Source organism: Ptychodera flava, chromosome 4 (assembly GCF_041260155.1).
Source record: "Ptychodera flava strain L36383 chromosome 4, AS_Pfla_20210202, whole genome shotgun sequence".
Taxonomy (NCBI): Eukaryota; Metazoa; Hemichordata; class Enteropneusta; family Ptychoderidae; genus Ptychodera; species Ptychodera flava.
In genome coordinates, this window is record NC_091931.1 from 29,483,741 (window position 1) to 29,507,588 (window position 23,848).

Sequence of the window (23,848 nt, forward strand, 5' to 3'; positions counted from 1 at the left end):
AGTCGTAAGCCCCCCCCCCCCGGGAAAACCGTTTCACTTTGCATCCAATGGTGTGCGTCCAGTAATCTCTACTCCTGCAAATTTATACAGCATTTGAAAGATGCTGACCATTCCAAATTTAAGGTATTCTGGCGACCATGCAACGGAATCATTTGTTTCGCATGCCTGAATCAACAATGACATCATCAGTTTAGTCAAGGGGGAGTTCCATTTATAGAAACGTCGTGATAGGTGAATCTACCATTTATTTGAAACATAAGGCCAGACGCATGTAACAGAGGCAACTGTTGGGATCAGAAACGTGGACAAGAGAAATTCATCTCATTATAGACATATCCTATCGAGCTCATAACTCAGTTTTGGTCAGTAAAGACAGTTTCAAAGCAGTCCCTTTCAGCCAAGAGTGACGAATACATTTGGTAAGTAATTGCACAGTACGATTGCAGTACGGTTAGTAACGGCGTCTTGCCGATCAAGGATTGTGTTTACCGAACCATAAATGACGTGACATTAAACGTAACACCCGTAAATTTACAAGAACGCTAGTTACCAACTCACGTTACTCAGCTCACGTAATTGGCTGTGTTACTAAGTCATTGCAAAGGACATTAACCCTCAAAACAGTGCAATATTTCCTCATTCGTCGCAAATACAATGACAACATGGCGTCTTGTTAATATTTAACTGCATTCAGCGAAAGCTTTGCCACTTCGGCCTATTGAAAAAAATGATATGAAGACATTCTACAGTGCTACAACGCTTGCACGTATTACGCTAAATCGATGGGACAATGTTAACTAATAAAGTCTGACACCGTTACTCAAAAACCTTCAAAATGTTACAGAATTCTCCTCTCAATTCGTTTTTGATGCTGAATTTAGACTATCAGGCTTTACGGTGATTTGCAAAAATGCTGATTTAACGGACTATTTTGTTGATCGGGAGTAAATGTAGTGTCAATATTTTGTGTTTGTCCTAACGAAAATGTAATTTGCCAAGTAGCGGTACCAAAGGAGTAGCGGCCATTTTGAATTGTAAATATCGGTAAAGGTTAGGTAGTTTGTTTGCGTAGTACCATAATTTGCGATGTGACTCCTTTCTTGATTTCGGAAGACAATTTTAAAGATTCTATGAAATAAACCTTCAGCAAAACGCCCAGTCTTTCAGTTCCAATCAGACGCGTATTATCTTAATACCTGAGGTTGAACAACACTGGTAATAGAGTTTCACAAATCTAATATAGTTAAGCCCGCAGTAAACAATTTCAAGGAATACAAGGAACTTTATCTCTCTCCGGCAAATTCACCACAATATACTACTTGACTCCATGAATGATGCCGCTGATGAAAAAGCAGACAAACTATGCTTTAATTGGTACAAGATAGGTCTTCCAAGAGACATCGTCTCTGAATTCCATCAGGAAAAGTCGTTCCACAGACGCTGGCTCATTGTCTATGCATATGATGGCCCGCTTGTTTAGTTGGGTTTTTTATTTTCTTACTGCATGTTGCCTGAACGTTTGTAAATGTGAGATCAGTGACGACAGAAGTGATCTAACTAAAAGTCGCCCGGGAAAAAGTTGCACTTGTGCAATTGTAGGGTAAAATGAACTGCTATTGTTAGTCAAAAAGATTGTCGTTTGATCAGTTATCTTAAAACTTCCTCAGTAAGGAACCAAAGGTTGGACGATATTAGTTCTTCACCCGATAATTATAAGGATACATATTAAAAGTAATTATACTTGGAAATAATCACTCGCTTTCTCTTTTAACTTTGCAGAGCCATGAATTTGCCGTTTTGGTTCATCGCCCTTTTCGTCATCTTCTCGTCGATTTTCAACATCGTTGACGCAGCCTGTCCTGCCTTTTGTGAATGCAATATTCCCTTGGTGGTAGACTGCTCGTCCACAGGCCTGGAAACCGTCCCCGAAGGCATCGAAACTGACACCGAAATTGTCAACCTACAGAATAATCGTATCACAAGATTAGAGGCCAACTCCTTTGCTCAACTGACAAGCCTGGTCACCCTGCGCCTGGACTCAAATCTGATCCAAACCATCGACAACGGTGCTTTCAACGGAACAGAATCGGTGGAAACTCTGAACCTAGCCAATAACAACTTGACCTCTCTCAATAGAGACATGTTCGACGGCCTCCTCGGGATCACATCTCTCGTTGTGGCGCACAATTTGTTATCTTCCATCGAGGATTTTGCCTTTGTCGACATGATTTTTTTAACGAAGCTACACCTTTACAGCAATTTAATCGAATATATGACAGAAAATACTTTTAGAGGAGTAGACAGTCTTCAGGAATTACATCTGCAATATAACAAAATAACCGAGTTAAAGGAAAATACATTCAGCAATCTAAGGAATTTAACATCCCTTCGGTTGGACGTCAACAGCATCGCATCAATCGAGAAGAAAGCATTCGACGGACTGAACTCCCTAACTTTATTGAAATTATCAAGTAACGGCCTGACTCAGTTGAATGGCGATATGCTAGACGGCGTTGAGAGCTTGAAGAGACTTGAAGCTGACAGAAATTGGATCTCTACTATTGTGGGTAACACTTTCACTAAAACTCCCCTGCTTACCAATCTTGCTTTAAATTTTAATAACATGAGTGAGATCAGCTCGACATTTTGGACCGGACTGGACAAGCTACAAGTTCTTGACCTTAGTTATAATCGTTTACAAGAACTGAAAGTGGATTCTTTCAAAGCACTGATAAGCATGGAATACTTGGAGCTTGATTCCAACAGAATTCAAAACATAGAGAAAGGTGCGTTTAATGGACTCGATCATCTTATCTCACTACAAATCACTTTCAATAAACTTACCACTACTGAGGGGTACATGCTGACCGGGTTGGGAAGTACTGAGTTCATAAATCTATCCGGCAATGACTTGACCGCTCTCCGGGAAAGCTTGTTTGCAGAATGCTGTGGAAACGTGAAAACTCTGTTGATGTACCAAAACCAAATGGAAACACTTGACCCTAAATGGTTCATCGGTCTACATAGTATAAATAAAATCGATCTTCAAACCAACAAGCTCCGTACCATTCCCGGTGAGATCTTTGAAGTTTTACCCACCCTCAACTACCTCGTTATGACAGATAATCTACTCCAGTGTAACTGCGACCTGTTTGAATACAGGGTTTGGTCCGACAGCCACAATCCAAGCGCAAAAACGATATGCCACGACCCAGATCAATACAGGGACAGAGTCATCGAGAAGATCCCCGTAAAGGAGTTCATATACCTCTGTGCATCAAGTTGCCAGACCATCCCAGCCTCGGCTTGGATCGCAACCGCTGCTGGCTGTGTCACCTTCGGTGTGTTGGTAACAGTCGGTGTTCTTTTCATCCTACGAAGAATCAGGCCACAAAGGGGTGATGACTCACACAATATGGTGACTGTAGATCATGAATATTCCAGAAATTAAAAGCGCAATCTTACGTGGTTATTCGTTGTGGCAAAATGTAGAGTGACTTACACCGTAAGATAACTTTTGTAACGATACCGACAAGTTTTCATCGGAAGCTGTGCTAGTGTCTAACAACAGAGAGAAAAAATGTGAACCTGCGAAAAATCAAATCAAGACTCCGCAAAACATTATCGATATCGAATCATTCGAATTAGTTTTAATTTTACATTCACCAAACATGAAGCAGTTTGAAATTTCACAACAAGAGTATGTTTTCAGAGTGTCGAAGAGAAACGAGGCAATTCGAGAAAGCAAATTGTTTCATACAATATGTACGCTTGAAATATTCGTAGACAAGACTAATCACATTGAAATGTTTGACCTTTAAGATGCTGTTTTAATTCATCCCCCCGGTCAACAGTTTATTTTGATTTCTGAAGATTTCAGATTGTTATTTTTCAGTTATTTTTTTACTCTGTACGTACACACATCATTGTCATATCAAAACCTCTTCCGTCTCCAAAATATCAAAAAATAACTGTATTTTTCAGCCTGTTCCCTTTTTGTTTGATATTAAGATTTTCCCAATATATCTCAAGCCATAGATTTAAAAACGTTTTTTTTAACGGACTTCCTCATAAGTTCGTAGATTTTTTACCAACGCAATAAGTATGATACGTATAGATTCTGAAGATAAACTTCACTGATGAAATGACACTAATACAACTGCAAAATATATTTGAAGTGACTGGACCTGAAAAAATTCAAACACAGACCCTAAACTTTCATATAGGGTCTGCAAATAGGCAGAGGTCGCAAAAGCTGTGTTTCTTTATGGTCGAAGTAAGCAGAAATGAAAAAGAAAATCTGAAACACTTATCGACTGACGTATATCACCTGAGCTTCAGGGAAAAGACAGGTACGGAGAAAGAGTTTTTCGGCCTTCACTCGTTCAGCTCTAAGTATGTAATTTTCTCCAAACGTCATCCGTGTTCTGGGATTTCACATGTTAAATGGATTATACAGTTTAACTCAAAGGTATCTCAGACAACTTCTCCATCAGTTGTGCACTGGTGGTTGCTTGACAATTCTTCTAGGTGAGAACTACAAGGTTTCTGTTCACCGTGTTTGTCTTTTTCTGGGATGGTAATTTTGAAACTTTACTCGATAATTTTTTTGGTTTTTGTACATAACACGATTGGAACTAATCTTTTAATTGGATGGTGAAGTCATGTCTTTAAAATCTGCAAATTTAATGTGAGCTCATCTGCTTTTCTTTTTACGTTACACACTAATTCATGTTTTCATGAGTAATTTGTAATATTGTGACAGTCAGCTACAGGGCGCCTACCGTTTTTGAGAAATTTGAAAAATATGAAGATCCAATTATCCCAAATTACTGTAGTTCCAATCGTGTATATACATTTGTTGGCTAAAAGTCTTATTTACAATCGTTATGTTTGTTGTACAATGAGATGGGAAGTTTTGAGACAAAATTACATATTTATCAATTCTATCAAAGGATGGGAAAAAGTACTTAAAAATTTGAAAAAGGCACAATTTTTACCGAGTCTCGTTATTTGAAAATAAGCCTTCATTATGGGTTGAAAACCGAATAAAATATTATTAGATTGAAAAAGTTGTCACTCAGGAAAAAAGTACTGCTTCGCAACGTTGAACCTCAAGTTCATCAGAAAAACGGAGAGCCCATAAGTACTGGATCGCCAAGACAAACATCAATTAAAATTTATTAAGACAAAGAAATGGATTTACCCTTTGATGCGATGTAGAAAAGAAAATATGTTACTTAAGATAACTAGATTGGAATTTTGGGATCATTAACAAATTTATTAAATAATATAGCTTTATACACTGCCTCCCTTTGTGTTATCATGATTTGTCACCACTTTGTCTTGTAAGGTCAAAAGAAGGCATGACATGACAATTTTGATTCAGATAAAAATGACGTACATTTCACAACGTTTGTGTAGCATCGGTGGTTCAGTGGTAGAATTCTCGCCTGCCACGCGGGAGGCCCGGGTTCGATTCCCGGCCGATGCAATTTCCTCTTTTAACAACTTCTTCGAAATTGAAAGGCCAAAAAATGGTTTGCTCATAGTCCCCGAGATAGTTACTCAAGGGTCTGTTTGCTGCTTTGATAATGGTTTGTTCACTGATTATGCCAATTTTGACACACACAAAGCTTACATTTGGTTCATTTCGATGAATTCATTAAGAAGTCGCTTGAAACAAACCATTACGCATCACTCATATTTTACCAATTGAAAGCTGTTACAAAATAGGGCTTGTTATATCAGTCTCCGACTTCGTTGAAAAAGTGCGCAAGTACTGCAACAGGTTAGACGGTATTACACCTTGTGGCGTTTCAAGAAGACCCAGTACAGCAGGTTAGACAAACTCATTATAGGTATCCCTTTGAAGAAAGGTCCGCCAGGCGTGGGAAAAGCTAACTTCAGAGTCTTAGGTCATTAATTCTCGCCTGCCACTTGGAAAGCCCGGGTTCGATTCCAGACACTTTGATAAGGACATGATGTTGGAAATAGACCTATAGCTGTGAAATATCCTATTCGCTGATGTCGTTGGCTTCTAAATCAGTCTTATACAACTTGCTGGACCAATTGTATTTCCTTCTTAGTTTGTAGAACGACCGCGAGTTATTCAAAATCAATGGTGCAAAACTGCATGTTTTAACAGAGTCTGTCAACTATTTCATGAACAACCTCTTCAAGTTCTTGCGTGGATGTATGTCCTTGTTGTACTGAGTGATATAAGGTGAAGATGGTTGCGCAGGCAATCTTCTTTCAAAAGTTGACATTTTTTCTGTTATTTACTGGCTGAAAAAGAGATTATGGTAACCCAACTTGTTATTGATATCATTGATCTGACCTAACCTGACCTGACTTGACCTGACGTGACCTCTAGGTGCTGACTTTACTGTCGGTATTCATGCACCTTAGTTATCCTAAGTCACGTGTGCTTGAAGAGTAACCTCCTCTGAGAGGTCGTTACAACAGCTTGGTGTTTTCTATAATTTATTACTGTAGTGTTACTGTTGCACCCTTTCAATGACTATTATCTGCGGTTGTTGCCCTGGTATAGACCACCACTGTTTGGCGAAAAGTGATGTATTACTGTCAAACACTAAAATTGGGGAGGGGCGCCGCAAAGGTATCTGTCACATAGGCAAACAGGCAAAGTAAATAATACTACGAATTGCACACGCATGCCCAGTCTTTTCATGTCACATTTCTTTTCCACCAGGTAATTAATCATGAAACACCGCCATAAAAACACCTGGTACGCTCAATGATCTATGTCTTGAAGGATCCGACACAGTAGGCAGCTTACTGGAGTGCGGGAAATGCGCTGTCTCGGTGCTTTGCAGGCGAAATTTGTCTTTCGACAGCCCTATAGACCTCTTTTTGTGTGTCTTTCTGAAAAGCGGAGGAAAGTCCATGGAAGAAACTGTCTACTCTGAAAGTAGAGTTACCGCACAAGCCAAGTGACAGGCTGAGTGAGAAACTTCACGAATGCCAGCTGTACTTGACAGCATAGGCAATCATGTCCACTCTCGCAGATGTCACAAACCATCGTCTAATAAGAATTCACCTTCAAGATCTCCAGAGTCAATTGGAGTAAGACCCTTTCTGAATAACGGAGAAGCGGGTCACCAAAACTGCCATGAACTACCTTGAAATATCACAAACAGCGTATTGGTAACGATTCGGCTAATATTTAACGAAGGGAAATTAATGTGGATCATAAGCTTCATGACAACAGAAAAACCGAGTATGTCAGCCGGATGTCGCTACACTTTGATGTAATTTCTGCAGAAGAAATCATATATCATAAAACCGAACATTTTGACATTTTCAAATAAAAAAGGAGGAAGTATTTGAAATTCCTCTGTATTGACAGTTTGCTAGTTCACTACCTTGATGAATATTCATATATATTCAGAAACCTATTGTGCACATACGTTAAGTGTACAGGCAAAGATGAAGATTTAGTAGATATTGACAGCATTTCGCATAAATCAAAATAAGTTATGAAATCATCAGGTTTAGCGAGAGAATACAAAGTTATAAGCCCACCAGGATAATCGTTTGAGTTTGAAACAGATGTTCTTTTTTTCCCGGGTATCTTAACTCCCGCCAATTTACACATGATTTCGAAAGTCTCAAAATAATATTAATGTAAACTACGCGCTTGCGCATACTTCTACGATGTTGACCAATGACCATGCCTTGATGAAATTATTCCGGCGACAATGGAAAGGAATTATTTGTTTCGCATGCAAAAATAAACTATGATTTCGTGACGTCACTGTTTCTTCAGTCTGACAGGCGACTCAGAGTTCCATATATAGAGGCAACACGCGTGAGTCATTTTGTACTGACGTGCTGCGAGACGCATTTACTAGGTCAACTGCCGAGACCAGAAACGTTGGAAGTTTCAAACGAACGGTGGAATTTTGTCTCTGAACAGACATATTGTGATTCTTGTGACCCTGTTTTGGTCGCTTTAGGGTTTCATTTTGAGTCCGTTCCATTCAGGAAAGACTGGCATATACAACAGGTAAGTAACTGCAATACGGCGGTGCCAATTTTCGTAAATGGCGCTTCTTTACAAATCACAGGTAAAATCACCAGCACAATATTTTACCAACCTCAGCTAAGGTGTTAGAGTGTTTCGAGAGTGCACGTTGGGCAGACAGAGGCTACAGAGTGATTATACGGGACATTCTCATTCGCTCGGCAAAACATTGCCGATTCCCGCCGACAAAATTAGTAGGTGGAGGGACTGTAGTCTGCCATTTCCTCGTTCGTTGCCAATAAAACGACAACATGGCGTCGTTAATATTTTACAGCGTTCGACGAAATTAAGGCTTTGTCACTTCGACCTAATTTGAAAAACAAACTATGTGTTCCACACATTCAACAATGCAGGTAGATCAAATTTTGAACAACACTTGCCCGTATAAAGACGAAACTGATAATATCCATTTTCTTTATCTTTTGTGTGAATACAGTTATAGGCTGAAATACGCTACCTCAAGAAAGAAATAATGCTAACGTCATGATGATAACATCAAAACCTGGGAACGGTTACGGTGAAATGCACCTCGGGACAGATATTTGGACTCTGAAATTTTTTACCATGCGTTGCTGATATGCTGCTTCTATGGATCGACTTTAACTCCATAGAGTTAACAAAAGAATAGCAGCCATTTTGAATTTTACAAATAAATTAATTTTAGGCGATTTGTTTCCTTAATTATACCAATCATTTTGCGAGACGACCCTTGATTTTTTTTTCTTGATTTTAAAAGAAAAAGATTGCAAAATGTCTAAATTTTTAGGTTTCGAGGCGTTTACTATCTCGGGAAGCACCGTTCATCACAGTATAAGAACTGAAGAATCACAACAATCCACAACAAATCCCTGGTCAGCCATTTTAGGAATATTTGCAACTTTCATTTTACGCAACTTCAACGTTTATGGTACTTGACTCCCTATGAATGCCGCCGTTCAGTGTTGTGGGGAATAGCATATCGATAAGTGCTAAAACCAAATAGTCACGGTGTCGTGCAGATCTTGTAAATTTTACAGTCCGATTTACTAAGTTTATCTCCGTTTTTTAGATTAATATTTAACGTTTCTGCGTACATCCGTCAACTGTACTAGCACAATGAGGTTCTCTTCCTATAGTTTCCAAGTGTTAGAACTTGTTTTTGTTTAATCATAAAATCATGATGGCGTTTCTGATATGCCTGAATTTCAGCCAGGTTTCGACGTTTCTGTATGCGTAGTTTTCAATCTGTTTTGAAGTTAGTGACAGTGGATCCGGAAAAAAATACATCAAAAGTCCGTCGAACTTATTGCGACACGCATCAAGCAAAGAATGACGTCACTGTGAAGGTGTGCCGGGAGGTAATCAATCCATGATGACCTGTGCAAAATGGGTCTACATGAAATATGAGTATTTATTTCACAAACAAACAAAATCCAACTCAACTGTTCTATACTGACCCGGACCGCGCAGGCGGAAAAATTGACATTTCCCTAGGGGCCCGACAAATTGTCTCAGTCGACCTCCACACGATGTCGCCCTTTTCACGGCGTTCACTCTGGTTAATACCGGATAAGAAAATTTGAAAGGGAAATGTTCCCTGACGTGGTACACTGGCACATTTAATGTTCCACGCGTTCACTCACTTATCGGGTTACACTTAGCAAACTTAAAGGTATACAGTCACCTGTAATCTAAATACGTCCATATGTGATGGTCAAAGGGGCGTTCCTTGGTATTCAAAATGCCCATTTGAGGGCGCTCTTTTTAAAAAGCGGCCACCCGCTCAAAATCTATGATTGGTTAGATTTTTTCTTTCCATGGTAACTGTGGCAAATTTGGAACATGTGACTGTAAGCTTATATCTCCAACTTAGGTAGAATGCGCCTCGGAGAAAGATATTTGGACTGTCAGGTTTTTTAAAATTGTTCTGTTCTACCACTTGTAGGGCCTCATTTTAAAGCTCTTGGTGTAAGAAACACACTCACCGTCTAAGTTATTCGAAAACCGAAAATTTTATTTTTCCTCATAGAAAAACCATTTTGAATTTCAGATATCGGTAAATGTCATGTTAATTATTTCCTTAGCTAGTGCACAACTTTGGACGGTGACCCCTGGTTTTTATTCTTGATTGGAAGTTTCATTGAGGAAAGTTATATGGCCACAAAATATGTCTCTTTGATGCATCTTACCCAATTTTCTCACTGAAAAATAGTTCCTCTGCTATCTCTCACCTTTCTGTCGCTCACAAACGCTCACTTCTACGGCTCAGTGAGAGCAAGCGTAGATGGCGTGTCCGAACTAGCCCAGTGAGCAGTTGTTGCGAACTGCCAATAACTTCGGAAAGTTACACGGTCGTCGGCCCTTTGCATGTAACAGCGCCAGAAATAATGCATACCACGTGACCGTAAATTAACGAATCATGACACGGAGTTTGGACGAGGTCTGTTACAATCATTATTGTTCTATGATTCTACATCTTGAAAAACTGAAGCAGATTTGTTTTCAGTGAAAATATGATTTACAAATCGATAAAAAGAAATACCTTTCAGCTTGTAATGGCAGAGCATAGGTCAAGCTTCCTTTGTTATAGGTACAAAACTAGAATTGTAGGAAAAACGGCCAGGAGTACCCCGGATCGCTAATTGCCAATTCAAATTTTATCCAGACCACATTTAAAACCTAAATGAATAGCAAGTTTCCAAAACGAAAGTATATGAATGCCTTGCTTGGCATGCTACACACAAGATCTGATATAATGTCAGTGAAATATGTTTGTTTGTTCATACATGAAATTCAAGCCAAACTAGTCCTCCAATTAATGCTGCGTACTTTTCTTACCGTTAATATATATAGAATACTTCATATATCACATGTTAACAATCAGTTTCAACATTAGTTTTTTTTTCACATATTCAGGGTACAAACTCACACATAATATCACCGTATATTAACAAAATTGACAGTTTACCCATCTATCATTCTTGTTGGCAACTGGTATCGTTATCATGTAGACTGAAAATTGTATTTTTTGAAATCACACCATCGTAAATAACTCCATCATATAAACTAAACTCCTTGCAAATTTTATAGATTATTTAATTACCTCTTCATTCATCATTGATACACACCACATACTAATCATAAGTGCAGATGGCGGGTATTTTACAAGGCAAAGATACCCACCATGTATAAATGTTACGTTCTGTATAACTGATGCCTTTTGCTATAATGGCCATTAACTTGTGCAGCCCACGTAGTACCAAGAGGGGTTAATGTACAAAAACTGCATACATATGTGTATATATATATATATATATATATATATATATATATATATATATATATATATATATATATATATATATATATATATATATATATATATATATATATATATATATATATATATAGATAGATAGATAGATAGATAGATAGATAGATAGATAGATAGATAGATAGATAGATAGATAGATAGATAGATAGATAGATAGATAGATAGATAGATAGATAGATAGATAGATAGATAGATAGATATACACACACACACACACACACACACACATTGAAAATTCACGTTCTTTCTCTTTTTACTGTACAGCACCATGAACTTGTCGTCGTGGATCATCTCCCTTTTCATTATCCTCCCGGCGATTTTCTGCAGCGTTGATGCAGTCTGTCCTGCTATTGTAACTGCAGCGTTCCATTGGTAGTAGACTGCTCGTCCACAGCCCAGCAAGCTATCCCTAAGGACATCGACACCGACACCGAGACACTTTACCTGCATAATAATAGTATAACGAGATTGAAAGCCAACTCTTTTGTCAGCCTAACAAACCTAACCAAACTGCGGCTTGACTCTAATCTTATTGAAACCATCGACGACGATGCCTTCAACGGAACAGAGGTTTTGGAAAATCTGAACTTGGCTGATAACAAAATGGCCTCTCTCAATAGAACCATGTTCGATGGCCTCCTAGCGATCACATCTCTCGATGTAGCTCACAACAAGTTATCTTCCATCGATGACTTTACCTTTGAAAACATGACTTTTTTAACGACACTACACCTTAACAACAATTCAATCGTAAATATGACAGCGAACACTTTTAAAGGAATAGACAGCCTTGAGAAATTGCACCTCCATTATAACAAAATAAACGAATTAAAGGAAGATACATTCAGCGATCTACAAAATTTGGCATCCCTTCGGTTGGACGTCAACAGCATCGCATCAATCGAGAAGAAAGCATTCAACGGTCTGAACTCCCTAACTTCATTGAAATTATCAAGCAACGACCTAACACAGGTGAATGGCGATATGTTAGAAGGCGTTGAGCAATTGAAGGGACTTGAAATTGACAGAAATTGGATCTCTACTATTGTGGATAACGCTTTCACTAAAACCCCCCAGCTCACCAATCTTGCTCTGAATCTTAATAACATGAGTGAGATCAGTTCGGCATTTTGGACCGGACTGGGCAAGCTACAAAAACTTGACCTCAGCTATAATCGTTTAAAAGAAGTAAAAGTGGATTCTTTCAAAGGACTGATAAACATGGAACACTTGCTGCTTGATTCAAACGGAATGCAAAGCATAGAGGAAGGTGCCTTCAATGGACTCGCCGATCTGGCTTATCTACAAGTGTCTTTTAATGAACTTACTGAGGTAACGACGGACATGCTGACCGGATTGGGAAATATTGTACTCCTAGACCTCTCCGGCAATAACCTGACCACTCTCCAGGAAAGTTTGTTTGCAGAATGCTGTGGAAACATGACAAATCTGCTGATTTACAACAACCAAATAGAAATACTGGATCCCAAATGGTTCCTCGGCCTATATGATATAAATAAAATCGACCTGCACACCAACAAGCTTCGCACCGTTCCCGGTGAGATCTTCGATCTTCTACCCAGCCTTTACTACTTCATCGTGTCGGGAAATCCACTCCAGTGCGACTGCGGCATGCTTGAATACAGGGCGTGGTCCGGCTGCAACAATCCCAACATACAAACGAAATGCTACGGCCCTGACCAATACAAGGACAAATTCATTGAGGATATTCCCCTGAGGGAGTTCAGTGACATGTGCTCCTCGAGCTGCCAATCCGGGAATACAATTTCTACTATAGCTTGGATCGCGATCGTTGCTGGCAGCGTCTTCTTCGGTGTCGTGGCAACAATAGGCATCGGTTTCATCAGACGCAGAATGAAGTCAAATCGTGGAGAAGAAGACAGGGAGAATATGATATCATAAAGTACGTGAATGTTCCGCTAAAGAAAGCGCGATGATATTCGATAATTCGACGTGGCAATTTTAAAATGCACGCAGGTCATTAATATAGTAAGAACACTCTTTTAGTGTTTCTACTGAACTGAGTTTCTGTCGGGATCTGTGACGGAATCTGAAAACAGGGACAGAATGTGAAACTGCGAACAAAATCTAGCTATCACTTGCTATTCAGATAACCCACAACTTGTAAATATCGATCACTCGCATTGGCCTAGTTTAAGCACTTATTTCGTAGCTTTTATATTACTGTCACAAATCGTTTCGAACAGAATGCAATATTTTATGTGATCTGTAAATCGTACAGCTTCGTTGAAAAGACCAATGTATGGAACGCTTTACCTGTAACATATTATTTTACTTCATCCGCTGGTAATCTAAAGAGTATTTTCTGTGGTTTTTAGTTTTAAGTGCTTGTTTTCTGGTTATGGCCTTGTTTAAGCACTTATTTTCTAGCTTTCACATCAGTGTCACAAATCGTGTCGAATTTTCAAATTTCACATCATCACAGCATATTAATAGAGTACTGAAGGAAACGCATAAGGCTTATTGAGAGAATACGACATTTTGTATAATCCACAAACCTTACAGCTTCGTTGACAAGACAAATCACATTGAAAAGCTCTGACTGTGATATGTCATTCTATTTCATCCTCTGGTAACCTTAAGAGTACTTGCCTTGGTTGTTTGTGTTTCTGTGGATTTCAGTTTAAGAAATTATTTTCTGGTTTTGATGCCTTTTATATAACTTTTACGACATCAGAGTCTGAAATAAGTGTATTTCTAAGTCTCGACGTGATTACAACGCTTTCAGTTTTTTTATTCATATTCAGATTTCCTACAAATATTGCAGTGTTAGCGATTGTAACACAAGCTTATAGTGAATATTACGACCCAATATGTTATGATAGGTAGAGATAATGAACTCGATCAAATGCGCAGACCTTGAGCAGGGAAACGCATTTCAAGTGACTGGATGCGCCCATATTGAAGGTAGAACGCCCCTCGGGGACAGATATTCGAACTCTCAACTTTTACAATTCTTTACTGATCTACCACTTGTGGGGACTCAATTTAAAGCTCTTGGTGTAAAACAACTTTTTACCGGCTTAGTTTTTCGAAAATCGAAAATTTACTTTATCTTAATTGAGTTAACACAGGGATGGCGGCCATTTTGAATTTCAAATATTGGTAAATCTTGGATGATTTGTTTCTCTAGTACCAAAATTTGCACGGCGACCCCCCTATTTTTATTCTTGATTAGTAAGGGAATGGTTGAAAGTTTCATTAAGGAAAGTTTGAGCAAAAGTTTAAGTCTTTCACTTTCGAGGTGCATGACAATTCCTGCAATAATATTAAAGTTTACATACTACCATGGCAATTCCTGCAATAATATTATAGCTTACATACTCAGAAAGATCTGATGAGTTTTAAATGAAGTAAGTAGAAACTGAACGGAAAAATTCACAGATTATCGACTGACCAACCCGTAAGTCTGAATGCAGGAGCAAAAAAAAGATTTGCTTTACTCGTTCATCTTCAATCGTGAATCCACTTTGTCTGCTAAACCGCATTGAATTCTCTTTCGATTTGATAATAACACGAATTTCAAGTACTCGTATCTAAGACAACTCACGGTTGTTGTGGTTGTTTGAGATTTGCTACAGGTGAGAATGACTAACTTGTTAGTGTAGTTTTAGTTATTTTATGAAATGCAAACTTTAAAACTTTACTTGAAGAATTGTTTTTTTTATATTTATCGGCTTAAACGGTTAACAATTCCGCTGTTAGCAGTTCAAAGTGTCAGGAGCTTATGGGACCAGATATGAACTGAAAATGCTCACGTGTTTCATTATATATTGCAGTTATGTGTAAATTTGAACCTTTGCCATTGAAAGTGTTATGATCAACATAATGAATAATATTCACCAGAGATTAACTCTATAGGTCATCAAGTATTCAAATATGCAATTCGCTGAAATAGAAATAATCAATTTCTTTGGCTGCTGTCATTGTATCACCACTTTATATAGCAAGTGTAATTGCCTTTGGTCAAGTCCTTCAAACAATATATTCCAAACTTTGAAAGCTCAATAGATATGCAAAATATAAATTAGCTGATATGAAAATGCGAAATGACTTCCATTATAGGTATAACCTGGTATAATTATCAATGTACATAGCATGTTTTGCCAACTTTGATCAAATAAATCCAAGAATATATCCCTAATTAGGAAAGTTCATTAAATACACAAATTAGGAATTGGCTGAAGCAAAATGCTTAATGCTTTTCAAGAATGTTAGCCTACATCATAGTATCTTTAATGTACATAGCAAGTTTCATCGATTTTGGTCATGTAAATTCAATTATATATCCCTAATTTCAAAAGTTCATTAAATATGCACATTTGGAGTTAGATGAATGAAAAATGCTTGATGACTTTCAATAACGTCGTATCATAGTATCTCTAATGTACATAACAAGTTTCGTAAACTTTGGTTCAGTCAATACAGATAAATACCCCTGATTATGAAAGTTCATTAAATGTGCAAATAAGGAATTGGCTGAAGTGGTCCAGTCAATTCAGATAAATATCCCTAATTAGGAAAGTTCATAAAATATGCAAATTAGGAATTGGCTGAAGTAAAATTGCTTAATGAATTTCAAGAATGTTTTATTATATTATTTTCAATATATGTAGCAAGATTCATCAATTTTGGTCAAGTCAATTCAGATATATATCTCTAATTAGGAAATTTCATTCAATATGCAAATAAGGAATTGGCTAAAGAAAAAATGCAAATTTAGTTTGAATATAAATTCTCCAGCGGATTCGAACTCATTACAACGTATGGCACCCAGTCTAGCAACACAGTCAAAACCGCCTGACGGAATCCTCATCCTTAAAAAAATGAGTGGTTCAATGACCGAGCGAAGTTGTTACAATTTTTCTGACTGTAACACGTCACAGGCTAGAACCACCTCAATCTCCGTACAGAGATTGCAGCGCGGTAATTCTGCACTGAAACAGGGCAGAGATCGTTTTTTTAAACGTGCTTCTAGTTTCTGGTATTTTTCTACCTAATGATGTTCGTTTTAGCCATAATCTTGAGATTTTTAAAATGTTTTATTAGAGATAATATAGACAAAAAGAACTTTTGTTGTCTTCGAATCTTTTAAGCTTTGTGGTTTTTAACATTTTTTTTGCCTTTAAATTATTGATATTTAACCATCTTGTTTGACTTCGTGTATTTAATCAGGATTTTGTGGGAGATTACTTATTGAGTAATTCTAACTCGATTTGAGCTTGTACATGGGTAATACTTTATTGTGATAATATGATATATATATATATATTGTTATGTAGGTCATTTCCCCACACTCATCATGACCTGAGTTCAATTAGTCTAGAACATTCTCAAGGTCACTGCCCTTGATGACCTCACAACCTTGAATTCAATTAGTCATGTTTGGAATGTTCTGGAAAGTTGATTAATTGTGTAAGGGAGATAATTTTAGAACAGTAATTAGCATGTCAATAAAAGTTCTAGATTGTTCTTATATGCCTTTATAAAAGGGACGTGCTCAGCTTCCAGTCAGACTTTTGGGATCGTGTCTCTTGTGTGTTACTAAACTCCAGCAGTAGTCATTCTCAAGACTTTTCAAGACCTTCACTGCCAACGCTGGATTTATACTGTGGACTTTGTGCAGCTTCAAGCCTGCAAGGACTGTTCATTCATCCAACTGACTGTTACAACTCTGAGACTGGAGCTTTGCCGTCCCAGCTGAGATAAGTAGTCTGTACACTTTTAAAGCTTGTACTCTATCCCTAACTTAGCAATTAGTTTTATTTTCGTAATAAATTTTGTTTAAACGTTAACTGCTGAGTTCACCCTTTTGTTCGTTTTCTCTGTACGTAACAAAATTGGGGGCTCGTCCGGGAGACGAATATTTTGAGCCGTTTGACAACATTTTGACAGCCTTTTCAAAACTACTGTATACTGTGAACTCAGCGAAATTTAATCATGGCGGAATTTAAACCAGACGAATTTATGGATGACCTTGATCAGGACACATTTAATTCCCTCAGAAAAGACAACCTCATAACACTGGCCAATTTCCTTAAAGTAGAAGTCAAAAGATCTATGCGCAAGCGAGAAATTCAATTCAAGATTGCAAAACATTTAGTTAATTCTGGCCATTTTGAAGAGTCTGCCTTAAAAGATTATGAGCCTGAGTCTTCCTTCGAACTCAAAAAATTAGAATTAGAAATTCAGGCAGATTTGGAGCTTAAAAAATGGCATTAGAAAAAGAAAAAATACAAATGCAATTACAAATGAAAGAAAAAGAATTGCAAATGGAAGAAAGACAGAAAGAAAAAGAAAGGCAGGAAAGATTAGAAATGGAAGAAAGACAGAAAGAGAGGGAATTGGAAATGAAAGAAAAAGAATTGCAAATGGAAGAAAGACAAAGGGAGAAAGAAAGAGAGGAAAAAGAAAAGGAAAGAGAATTAGCTGAACACCGACTGCAGTTAGAAATGAGACGTTTAGAGCTTGGAAAGTCAGGAAAATTCTTCCTTCAGACAATTTTGACATCACTAAGCATTTCAGGTTAGTTCCCCCTTTCCAAGAAAAGGATGTTGATAAATATTTTCTCCATTTTGAGAAAATTGCTCAGAGTCTGAATTGGCCTAAGGAGTCCTGGTCTATGCTTTTGCAGAGTGCTTTGGTGGGTAAAGCCAGAGAAATTTACATTCAGTTGTCAGTAGAGCAGGCTTCAGATTATGATTCTGTGAAGGAATTAATTCTCAAGGGTTATGAGTTGGTGCCTGAAGCTTACCGTCAGAAATTTAGGGATTGTGAGAAGGTGAAAGATCAAACTTACGTTGAATTTGCTCGAACAAAAGAACAACTGTTTGATCGTTGGTGTTCTTCTGAAAAGGTCAGTCAGAATTATGACAAATTACGACAACTTGTTTTGATTGAGGAATTTAAAGGTGCATCCGGAGTGACATCAAGACATTATCAATGAACAAAAGGCAGATACATTGGAGGTTGCTGCACGTTTGGCCGATGATTATTCATTGACCCACAAATCTTCATTTCTCAGCAAACCATCCCAGTCCTTTTCATACAGAAACAATGCAGGTAAATTTAACTCGTCCTTTTCATCCAAGAATTTTTCAAAGGACAGTAGAAAATCAAATGACAACAGTGCACAGAGTACAAGTAACACTCCCACATCATCAGATCCCAAGTCTCAATCTCCTTCTGACAAACAGTTCGGTACACTTTCTTGTAATTATTGTAAGAAAGACGGCCATTTAATGTCAGAGTGTTTCAAATTGAAAAGAAAACGTGAAGGTCAAAGTGGTCAAAGTGGATCTAAGCCAACCGGCTTTATTTCTTCATCAACTCAATTAGAGTCTAATAATGTGTGCAACACATTTTCTGAGGTTAAACCCCTCTTATCCCCAATTAATGAGGTCAAGGTCAATTCTTCTCAAGATAGCATTATGGGTATTTTCGAACCATTTATTCATGATGGTTTTATATCACTTTCTAGTGATTTCTCTTCCGCTACCCCTGTCAAATTTTAAGAGATACCGGGGCGTCCCAGTCTCTTTTGTTGGCAGATACCCTGCCGTTTTCTGAAAAGTCATTTTCAGGTTCTAAAGTTCTTATTAAGGGGGTAGATTGTAATGACTACATAACTGTTCCTCTCCATAATGTCTATTTGTCTTCGGACTTTGTTTCTGGACCTGTGACTTTAGGTATTAGGCCTTTTTTGCCTTTTGAAGGGATTCACCTTCTTCTTGGAAACGACCTTGCTGGGGACAAGGTCATTACTAATCCACTTGTGACTGATAATCCTAGTTTAGATCAAAATCCAGAGCCAATAGAGGAAGACATTCCCGGCCTTTTCCCATCATGTGCCATTACTCGAGCCATGTCAAAGAAAACTTCTGAGAATCAAAATACTCTCAAAAATAATGTCACAGATGTTGACTTAAATGACACCTTTCTCAGTCAGGTGTTTGACACGGAGCATTCCGTTATCCCTCGGGATTTGAAACTTCCAGTAAAACTTCTGCTGACCAAAGTCAGACATTTTCTAGATCAAATCTCATTGCAGAACAACACAAAGACCCAGATATTTTGTCTTTGTTTGACAGGGTAGATGATGAAGGTAAACTTCAGATAGCTCTGTTTCCTATTATACAAAATCTGGTATTCTCATGCGTAAATGGAGACCTCCAGATGTTTTGGTTGATGACGACTGGGCTATAAAACATCAAATTGTGGTTCCAAAGCCCTATCGTGCTGAAATATTGCGCCTGGCCCATGAAACCCCTGGGCTGGTCACTTAGGAGTCAGGAAAACTTATCACAAAATTCTCAGTCACTTTTATTGGCCTAATCTCAGGCAGGATGTAACACATTTCTGTAAAACTTGTCACACATGTCAAATGGTAGGAAAGCCAAATCAGACCATTCCAAAGGCCCCTTTACAGCCAATTCCTGCATTTCAAGAACCATTTAGTAGGATACTAATAGACTATGATGTGTGGGCCCCTACCAAAAACAAGATCAGGAAATGAGTACATGCTGACAATAATGTGTACATCAACTCGGTTCCCGAAGCCATACCACTGAGAAATATAAAGACAAAGACTATAGTGAAAGCTTTAGTCAAATTTTTCACTTTATTTGGCCTCCCTAAATGTGTCCAGTCCGATCAAGGCTCCAACTTTATGTCTGGAATTTTTCAACAAGTAATGGATCAGCTAGGCATTAAACAGTATAGGTCATCCGCCTATCATCCAGAAAGTCAGATGCTCTTGAGCGATTTCATCAAACTTTGAAAAACATGATTAGGACCTACTGTTTTGACACAGAGAAGCAGTGGGATGAAGGAATTCATTTTCTGCTCTTTGCTGTTAGAGAGTCAATTCAAGAGTCTCTTGGTTTTAGCCCATTTGAGCTTGTATTTGGACATACAGTCCGTGGCCCACTTAAGCTCGTTAAAGAGAAATTCCTATCAGACGATGATGATTGTCTGAATATTTTGCAATGTGTGTCAGATTTTCGTACAAAACTCTCTAAAGCATGTGAATTAGCCAGAGAAAATCTTGAGTCATCTCAACAGTCAATGAAAACCAAATATGATAAAAGCACCTCAAAACGGAAGTTTAAACCAGGTCAAAAAGTTCTTGTTCTACTTCCAATTCCTGGCAAACCACTCCATGCTCGTTACTTTGGGCCATACCTAATTGATAAGAAATTGAGTGATTTAAATTACATCATAATAACACCTGACAGGCGAAAACAAAAACAGCTATGTCACATAAATATGCTTAAGCCATATTTGGATAGGGATAATCCTACTATAACTCAGCCTGTCAGTGCAGTCAGTTCAAACTATTATGAAGATAGTGATACTGAAACTGACTTGAGTGAAAATACTCTAAACTCAAAGCTGGGCTCGGTCAAGCTTCAGAACTCAGAAATCCTGGAGAAGCTGGAGTCTACAAAGTTGGCACATCTCCAGCCAGAACAACAACAACAGGTGAAAGAACTGCTCCACGAATATAAACACCTGTTTCAAGATGTTCCAACGAGGACAAACGTCATCTATCACGACGTTGATGTTGGGGACAGTAAGCCTGTAAAACAACATCCATACAGACTGAATCCAACAAAAGCGAAATATCTCCAGGAAGAAGTCAAATACCTGCTGGACAATGACTTTATTGAACCCAGTAAAAGTAACTGGAGTTCGCCGTGCATACTTGTTCCCAAATCAGACCACAGTTATCGTATGTGCACGGACTTTAGGAAGGTCAACGCTTTAACAAAGACAGACACTTTCCAATCCCGAGGATTGATGACTGCATCGACCGAGTGGGAAAAGCCAAGTATGTGACGAAATTTGACCTACTGAAGGGATTTGGCAAGTCCCTCTGACGGATCGTGCTCGTGAAATATCCGCCTTTGTTACACCAGACGGATTGTTCCAGTACAAGGTGATGCCATTCGGAATGAAGAACTCTCCGGCAACGTTCCAACGGATGATCAACGACGTCATATCCGGGCTAGACGGGTGTGCAGCTTACGTTGACGACGTCATCCTGTATAGTGACACCTGGGAGGAACACATTAAGCTCATGCGGAAGTTCTTCGAGAGACTGAGTAAAGCAATGTTGACTGTCAACCTTGCCAAATCTGAGTTTGGTTGGGCGAGGGTAACTTACCTCGGACATACTGTAGGACAGGGTGAGGTAAAACCTGTTGATGCCAAAATCGGTGCCATTTCAAGTTTTCCCATACCAAACTGCAAACGACAACTGATGCGCTTTCTCGGTATGGCTGGTTACTACAGAAAATTCTGTCCAAATTTCTCCACAATTACTGAGCTTGACTAACTTACTTAAAAAGAAAGTAAAGTTTGTTTGGTCAGAACCATGCCAACAGGCATTTGATACACTTAAAGCCATACTGCAAAGTGCCCAGTGTTGTCTGCACCAGATTTCACTTTGCCATTCAAATTAGCTGTAGATGCTAGTGATACGGCTGCTGGTGCTGTTTTATTGCAAGAGGATAGTCATGGTATAGATCATCCTGTTTGCTATTTTTCACGCAAATTTAACAAATCCCAGAGAAACTACTCTACAATTGAAAAAGAGTGTTTATCTTTGATATTAGCTTTACAGCATTTTGAAGTTTATGTTACTTCTTCAAATCAGCCAATAGTGGTTTATATTGATCACAACCCTCTTGTTTTTCTGCAGAAATTTAAATGCAAAAATCAGAGATTGCTAGATGGAGTTTAATGTTACAGGAGTTTAATCTTGACATTAGACATATCAAAGGCAGAGACAATTTAATTGCAGACTGTCTCTCTCGTATTTAGAGTTTATTGTTGTTCACTTTCAAGAAATTTTATTGTTGTTCACTTTCAAGAAATTTTACTCTAGAGTAAAACAAAATTGAGTACTTAAATCCTTTTCAAGATTACATTTGTAAAAGAAAGATTTTTCTTTGAAAAATTTTCTTTTTTTGAAGAGGGGGTGTGTTATGTAGGTCATTTCCCCCACACTCATCATGACCTGAGTTCAATTAGTCTAGAACATTCTCAAGGTCACTGCCCTTGATGACCTCACAACCTTGAATTCAATTAGTCATGTTTGGAATGTTCTGGAAAGTTGATTAGTTGTGTAAGGGAGAAATTTTAGAACAGTAATTAGCATGTCAATAAAAGTTCTAGATTGTTCTTATATGCCTTTATAAAAGGGACGTGCTCAGCTTCCAGTCAGACTTTTGGGATCGTGTCTCTTGTGTGTTACTAAACTCCAGCAGTAGTCATTCTCAAGACTTTCAAGACCTTCACTGCCAACGCTGGATTTATACTGTGGACTTTGTGCAGCTTCAAGCCTGCAAGGACTGTTCATTCATCCAACTGACTGTTACAACTCTGAGACTGGAGCTTTGCCGTCCCAGCTGAGATAAGTAGTCTGTACACTTTTAAAGCTTGTACTCTATCCCTAACTTAGCAATTAGTTTTATTTTCGTAATAAATTTTGTTTAAACGTTAACTGCTGAGTTCACCCTTTTGTTCGTTTTCTCTGTACGTAACAAAATATATATATATATATATATATATATATATATATATATATATATATATACACACACCAGCTAAAACATGTAAAATGCTATAAGTTATTCTTTTTGCAGTGCAAATCACTTTGAACAAGTATATCTTTTATAGTTCGCAATTTGAATTAAACCGTCATATTTTTAGGAGAAAATAGAATATCGTTGGTTCAGTGGTACTAGTAGAATTTTCGCCTGCCACGCGGGAGGCCCGGGTTCGATTCCCGGCCGATACAAGTACCATTTTGACAATATCCTGGAAAATCAAACTGTTTCTAACACAAAACTCACATTTGGTCCATGTGAATGAGGGCTCTGATGTAATTACAATTTACCTTTTGTAATCAGATTGAAATAAAGTATGGTAATGATATTAATAATGAAAAAAATCGTTTGAAACAACTGATTGTGTTTCTTCAATATTTTACCCAAAGCTGTTTTTCTTCAGTGAGACCAAGTTACAATTTAACCCATCATTATGCATTGAAGATCAATATACCGGGGTTTAGGTTTGCGCGGGACTGAATTACTGACTCACAAAAGATAGAGCTCTTGTTTATAGCCCGACACCTGAAAGTATATTTTAGTTGTTTGTTTGTTTTTTTGCATTTGTGTAGGCAATTTCTTTGTATAATTGTGAACATGTTTTATTGCTCAGCTTACGCCGAATTATTTGTTTCCTTTCGAATCCGATTCGTTGTTCACTACTCCCACGGCAGTGGGAAAAATAAAGTCCATGTTCTCTCTTTTGCACCTGCTGCTTGATATCGTCATTAACATCAGATCTTTAGAACTCGGTGAAACTCCATATCATGATTTGTCATCAGAAAGAGCTATAATTTTGAGTGCAAAGGATGTGTTATTTTCGTAATT

At 38.0% G+C, this 23,848-nt stretch overlaps 2 protein-coding genes and 1 non-coding gene across 3 annotated transcripts; all 3 read left to right on the top strand.

Moving 5' to 3' along the window:
* Positions 1 to 225: 225 nt before the first annotated feature.
* On the top strand, positions 226 to 5,310 carry LOC139131412 (leucine-rich repeat-containing protein 15-like). The gene is made up of 2 exons (XM_070697440.1): positions 226 to 419; positions 1,780 to 5,310. Exon 2 carries the CDS (start codon positions 1,784 to 1,786, stop codon positions 3,449 to 3,451), a length of 1,668 nt encoding a protein of 555 aa, XP_070553541.1. The 5' UTR covers positions 226 to 419; positions 1,780 to 1,783; the 3' UTR covers positions 3,452 to 5,310.
* A 113-nt stretch (positions 5,311 to 5,423) lies between these two features.
* Positions 5,424 to 5,494, top strand: Trnag-gcc (transfer RNA glycine (anticodon GCC)). The gene has a single exon. It is a non-coding gene; the product is annotated as a tRNA-Gly (tRNA).
* A 2,323-nt stretch (positions 5,495 to 7,817) lies between these two features.
* On the top strand, positions 7,818 to 23,364 carry LOC139131413 (carboxypeptidase N subunit 2-like). The gene is made up of 3 exons (XM_070697441.1): positions 7,818 to 8,032; positions 11,628 to 16,725; positions 23,018 to 23,364. Exon 2 carries the CDS (start codon positions 11,967 to 11,969, stop codon positions 13,284 to 13,286), a length of 1,320 nt encoding a protein of 439 aa, XP_070553542.1. The 5' UTR covers positions 7,818 to 8,032; positions 11,628 to 11,966; the 3' UTR covers positions 13,287 to 16,725; positions 23,018 to 23,364.
* The last annotated feature ends 484 nt before the right edge of the window (positions 23,365 to 23,848 follow it).

What these genes read in the sequence shown, in the direction of transcription:
- LOC139131412 (XM_070697440.1), top strand. Translation starts at nt 1,784, where the DNA reads ATGAATTTGCCGTTTTGGTTCATCGCCCTTTTCGTCATCTTCTCGTCG.
- LOC139131413 (XM_070697441.1), top strand. Translation starts at nt 11,967, where the DNA reads ATGGCCTCTCTCAATAGAACCATGTTCGATGGCCTCCTAGCGATCACA.